At 53.8% G+C, this 6,220-nt stretch overlaps 1 protein-coding gene across 7 annotated transcripts in view; it reads left to right on the top strand.

The window, feature by feature from the left end:
- The window catches only part of ERI3 (ERI1 exoribonuclease family member 3), a 131,249-nt gene extending 125,035 nt beyond the window's left edge, over positions 1–6,214 (top strand). For all 7 annotated transcript variants that reach the window (XM_010847806.1, XM_010847812.1, XM_010847805.1 and 4 more), the window contains one exon: positions 5,814–6,214. In XM_010847806.1, coding sequence (XP_010846108.1) covers positions 5,814–5,896 — 83 coding nt within the window. In that variant the 3' untranslated portion in view covers positions 5,897–6,214. The remainder of the gene's footprint in view (positions 1–5,813) is intronic.
- Positions 6,215–6,220: the final 6 nt, after the last annotated feature.

Genomic DNA, 6,220 nt, shown 5'->3' with positions numbered 1-6,220 from the left:
CTGGGGGGAGGGGAGGGAGCTGCAGGAGCCCTGCTGGTGGGGAGAAGGGAATCTGTGTCTGGGGTGTCCAGAGGGCCAAGGTCACCCTGTCTGTGGGTCCAGGGGACTGTGTGGGCTGCGTCTGGGACAAGGAATGGGAGTTGGGGGGTAGCAGAGTATTTCTGTTGGAATAACAATATTATCATTGGATACTATTGGAATAACACTACCAATACTACTACTAATAACTAACCCAGCCACTGTTTTAAGCACTTCACAAATAAAAACTCATTTCATCTTTTTAACAACCCTTTGAGGGAAGTAGTTGCTATAATTATTATTATTCCCATTTTAGAGAAGAATCTGAAACACAGGTTAAATAAAGTACAGTAATCTGCTCGTGTTCACACAGTTGTCCAGTGATGGAGTTTGGATTCGAATCCAGAATCTAGGGATACACAGGGGCCCTCTGCTGGCTTAGTCCTGATTCCCTGCCTTGGCCTCCTGTCTTCTGAGCTCCCATTTGCTGCTGTGCCCTGAACTGCGCCCAGCCATAGCTTGAGATGCTGCCCCCAGCACTGAGTAGCCGATTTAGCAATAAAAACATAGGATGCCAGTTAAATTAGGGTTTCAGATAAACAGCGAATAACTTCTTAGAGTAAGTGTGTTCCACGTGGGGCTGGGAGCGAATTTGCTCTGGCAGTCCCTCTGACCCTTTGTGCTCAGGCATGCTGCGGCCAAGACATCCTAGCAGAAGGAGGCGGAGACGGGATGAGGTTCTAGAATGTTGATGTGCGCCAGGTTCTTGCCATCTTCCTTGTCATGGTTCCTGCTTCTCGCACTGTTCTCTCGTGGTCATCTCGTGGGTCCCTGCTTTGTGTGCTCCAGCCCCGTTCCTCGCTGGCTCCAGGAGATCACTATACAGTGTGTTGCCATGCCGAGCATTTTAGGCAGGGGACCTCAGGTTGTGTCTGAGGTCCTTTAGGCCTCACAGCCTCCTCAGGTCAGCAGCTTGTCACCGTTCTGCTCCAGGTGTCCTCTCAGGATGATTTGCCTCTTTGGTCATTTCACGTTCGTTCTCTTTCCTGGTCTGACAGATCCACGTATGGAAATTGTATATATTTACAGTGATGGGGGATCATTCAAAAGTGTGGGGCAGGTGTGGACAGTTCAGTCAGTGGTGACAAGACAGCTGGCTATCCACTAGGGGAAAAAGCAAATTAGATCTTCTACTCACCACATACAAAAATAAATTCCAGGCAGACTAAAAAGTCAAAGTTTTTATAAACAGAGTATTAGATGAAAATATATGATAGTTCATTAGGTCTTGCTCATTCTATTTCCTGAAAATCTCTTGCCTCCATCCGCTTCTCCACATGACCATTATCTCTCCACCTTCATCTCCACCATCACTGGCCTGTTCTGGGCCAGTATTTCTGACCTGGACCAGAAATACATAGTACAGTCTGCTAGCTGGCATCTCTGCCTTCTGAGTTAACCCCTCCAGTCCTCAAAAGATAATTCTGAAACTCAGATTGGAGCCTATCATGCTCCTCAAACATGTGTATTCACCATCATTCCCAGAATGAAGAAATTAAAGCTCCTTAGTTTGGCATCTGGGGCTCTGCAGGAGTTCCTCTGGCCAGCCAGTGCTGACCTCGCCACTCCCCTGTCTCCTCTACATCACCTCCACCCACCATCTGCTCATCTTAAATTTGGGGGGACACTCCACATTTCCCATATGAAAGTGTGCCTGTGCTGTTCACTATGCTGAGAACACCTCCCCGCCTTGCTGGCTAGCCTCCTCTGCATTTTTTATTTACTCCTCCCAGGAATCCTCTCCTGATCCTTTGTGCCTGCTTTTCTCACAGCATCGTTCACGCTGCACCACTTGTAGCTGCAGTCTCTGAAGCTCCTCGAGGGCAGGGAGCTGCAGGGTCTGCAGGCTGTGGCCCAGCATGGGCCTGTGCACCTGGCACCCAGGAGGTGTCAGTGTATTTGCTGAATGAGTGAGTGTATGAATAGATGGCCCTCCAAGAGCTTCCTGGGGCCCCTTCCCTCCTGAGGGTGGCCTGGCCTAGGCTCCGCATCCTGTCCTCTTTCAGGTCCCAGACAAGGGCACCAGCTGGAGCGTGTCAGCCGCAGGGGGCTGCCCTGTGTAAATTCTCACAGGCTGTCCTGAGCGGTCTGAGCCGCCCTCCACTAGCAGCTACCTTGCCAAGCAGGTGTTTGACTACCCTTGGGCCCAGCCAGCAAGCTCATCCTCTTAACTGCTGACCCCACTCACCTTTGCGGGATGTAGGCAACTAGCCCCCACCCCCATTACAGCCTTGGCAATATAAAAACATTAAGAATTAATGCCAACATTAAAAATATTAATGCCCCCCAAAAGATGAGGGCAGTCTTGTCAAAAGTTGATGATCCTGTAGGAACATAAAAACAGGTTAGTCTTCTAGAATTTGGAGGTGAGGAAGACCTACTCTTAGAGGCCTCTGCTGTGGGCACAAGGCTCCCTGCTCTTGACCCCCCAGAACAGCCTCAGGCTGTTCCCAGTTGCTCAGTGATGGGCCACAAGATGGGACTGCTGACCCAGGGCTTCAAGCCGAGGACTTCCTGGGAGGCCATGTTGTTATCAGGCTCACCGGGAGCTCTATCTGACTTACTATTAAAAGCCCAGATTTGTGTCTGTGCTGATCAGTGGAGTACTGACTCTTAGGTCAGCTTCCAGGGGTGGAAGCCCAAAACTGCAGTAGTACTGACCTGCTGAATGAGCCCAGTCTGGGCCTCTCTTCATTATGATAGACCAGCTGCAACAAGTTAGACTCTGGAACCCCTGGTGGATGAAGTCAGTAGTCAGAGTTTGTGCCATGAGTGATAAGTGGTTTTGCCAAGTGTGCTGGCCCCTATGTCACCTATACCACAGATTGTACAGTACACACCTTCTCACCACTGGACCATCCTGAAAACTAGCATCCTTACCTACCCGTCAAGAAGAGAGGAGATACTCCAAACATAAAGCACGTGCAGGCATGTGGCGGTTTCACTCGCTCATTCCTCACATAACACTCAGGTGGCACCTCTTATCATAACCCCGGTGAACCTGAAGTTTGGGGAAACTTGGCAGTTGCCGCAGGGCAACAGCCAACGGGCGAAGTTAAGACTAGAAACAGGTCTATCTGACTCCAAAACCTACTTTGTCATTTTCAGAAAACAGTAAGTGGCCCCTTGAGGCTGGAATCCGGGGGTTGAGGGTAGAGAGTGGCAGGGGTGAGACCAGAGATAGCAGGGATCCGGTTTTGCAGGATCCCTTTAACCTTGAAGTCGTAATGAGTGTGCAGACTTGAGGGCAGGGAAGCCACTGAAGAGATTTAAGGAGAAAAGAACGTGATCAGATTTGTGTGAAAAAGATCACTTTGGCTGTGAGAGAATGGATTAAAAGGGGAGAAAGAGAAGCTGCTGTTGGAAGAGCAGATGCTGGGCTCTGGACTGGGAGGTGGTGCCAGAGTGAAGGGAAGAAGAGGAGACAGGACGACGACAAAGCCTTCAGTTCATGCTTGATTGGACTGGGGGAGAAGGCAGGAGGCCAGGCTTGAATCGGGCTTCTTCTGGGACATTTTGGGGTGCCATTCACTGTGGTGGAGAACACGGGAGAGTGAAGGAGCGGGGGGGAGGAAACGAGCTCACTGCTGGCCGTTTTGAGTTTGTGTGTGAATCTAGGAGGAGATGTCCCTGGGGTATCTGCATCTGTGGTCTGGAGCTCAGGAGGCAGTTTCCAGAAGTAGCTGGAGCTCAGGATGTGGATGAACCCCTCCAGGGTGTAGAGTGAGGAGAGGTCAGGGCTGAGACTAGGGTGCGTGGACCTTCACCCAGCCCCAGACCAGGCACAGGTGGGAGGTCAGCGCTCGCCCACTGGATGGCTGGTGACCTGGGGGGAGGGGCTGGGTACCTTCACTTGGGCCAGGGGAGGCAGATTGAGCGATTTGTCCAGCAACGAGGGAGGAGCCAGATGAAGTCAATAGAAAACTAATTTTCTTTTCTGCTGGAAGAAATGAGGTGTGTGGCCGCTGGGTAATTGCAGATAACGAGGGGACTTATTCTTAATATGCACAGTGGCCGTGGTCCCCAGAGTGTCAGAGACAGGAAGGACTGGAGGTGCCCTGACAAGGCCAGATTTACTTGGGAAGAAAATCATCCTATCAACAGTACCATCACAGCTCCTCGACCCTGTCGTTAAGGCCCTTCTGTCCTGCTCCCACACCCACCCCTCCTGCACAGCCGTTCCTGCCCCATTCCCCTTCGACTGCCTGGCTCCTCCTGTCGCAGCCCCCTCCCTCCACCCTCTACCCCCACAGCCTAGGCGTACACTAAGGGAGACAAATGACGGGGCGGCAGCTGAGCGGGGTGCGTGTCCGGCCCATAAACCGCAAGGATGGGTCACGTCTGGAGTTGCCATGGCCGCCACTACCCACCCATCTGTCTTCGCACTGTTCTGCCTCAGACCAGCCTTCACGGCTTCCCAAATGCCTGGGGTCTCATGTCTGTGCCCACATCCACCCCAGCTGGCTACCTTCATTTTGAGCTCTGAGAAACAGGACTATGTGTGACTTGTCTGCTCCGTGCAGGGTCTGCAGAGCTGGGGTCCAGCTGATGGCATGAGGCTTGGTGACCGGACTTGCCCCGCTCCCACAGGCATCCTCGCTCTGGCCGGTCCCCTTTCCTAGTCTAAGATCCTGGCAAGGAGAGGCTAGGAGCTCACTGGAAGGGGTTGGTCCTTGACCTATGCAGGGCCTCCTGACCTCACCTTGACCTTACCACCCCCCACACCTGATTATGACATCGATGTACAATACTTCTGCAGTCCTAGCATCGATCTGGTAAGGGCTGTGGCAGCTGAGGGCCCGGTTGTGGTATAGGAGCCACCTATGGGATGTGCGAGGGGGGTGGTGAAGGGAGTCCTGGTCCATGACCATGACACTGAGGTACCTGTGCCTGTGGCTACCTGCGTCTGGGGTCTGGGATGGCTTTCACCATGGAGTTTCTCATAGGAATCAATACCGAAGACTGCTGCCAGCATCTGGCAGGCGCAGATGTCTTTAATCTGAGATACTGCCAGAGTGAGGGTCTGAAGCCTGCCTGGGAAGGAGAGCAAGCTTGGGCTGAGCTCCATGGGCATGTCTGGTAGAAGGCTGCTGGCCAGGGCATGAGAGGACCACAGACCTGGCCTTTCTCTTCTGGCTGGGGCTGCACAGAACCAGGCACCCAGGCAGCTGCTGCTGGAGCATGTGAGCCTGGGGCCCCAACTGAAGTGCCAAGGCTTGTGCCTTGTCACCAGTGATTATGTCCTGAGCCACATCTCCCACACACACGGAAGTGCCGGCAAAGTCACCCTGGCCGTGGGTGTGATGAATGGCCGCACAGTAATGAAATGGAGACATCAAGGCGGGTGGCGGGAAGACGGAGTGTGGCGGACGGGCCGTCCCTACGCGGCGGCAACAAGAAGGATCGCCCAGCGGCCGGGGGCCGTCAAGGGAGAAATTACACATTTACTCTGCCTTTTTCTTACTGCGACGGCGCCCATACATCACCACTGGGGCCGGGCGGGACATGCCGGCCAATTTCCAGCATGAATTATGGGACTGAGAGGCCCTGAGACCAGGCTTCCTGCCGACCCAACCTGAAGCTGGAGATGCTGCCACCTGGGTATAGGACCCCCCTGGTTTAGAGCCTTTGGCTCCTGAATCTGATCCTTCTTCCGACACCCATTTAGGAGCACTTGTGGGCCCACAGGGGAAGGATCTGGGGCCCACCTAACTGTCTCCTCTCCCTCCTTTTAGATGACTGCAAGAACATTGCCAACATCATGAAGACACTCGCGTATCGAGGCTTCATCTTCAAGCAGACGTCAAAGCCGTTCTGACTGGCCGAGGATGGGATGGGGCAGGACAGGGTAGCTGCTTGGCCCAGCCCAGAACCTTCCTCTCCCTCACCAGAGGGGCAAAGGGAGAGTGGCACAGCTCTGCATCCAGAGTGTCCCCCAGCCCGCCCTGTGGGCTTCTGCCCTGGGTAAGGCCTGGCTACTTGGCCCCTCTGGAACAGACACTTTGTGCCCCCTACCCCCATCTCTCAACCTCAGCCCAGTATCAGCCCCTCCCACTGTGGGCCTGGGCTGGGGGACCTCCTCCTCACCGCCTCCTCCCAATACACAGGCTTCTGCTGGGGCCACCAAGCCCCCCTGTGGCCC

The sequence above is a fragment of the Bison bison genome, unplaced genomic scaffold (assembly GCF_000754665.1).
Source record: "Bison bison bison isolate TAMUID 2011002044 unplaced genomic scaffold, Bison_UMD1.0 scf7180017864256, whole genome shotgun sequence".
Classification (NCBI taxonomy): domain Eukaryota; kingdom Metazoa; phylum Chordata; class Mammalia; order Artiodactyla; family Bovidae; genus Bison; species Bison bison.
This window is presented reverse-complemented; position numbering and strand designations above follow the sequence as displayed.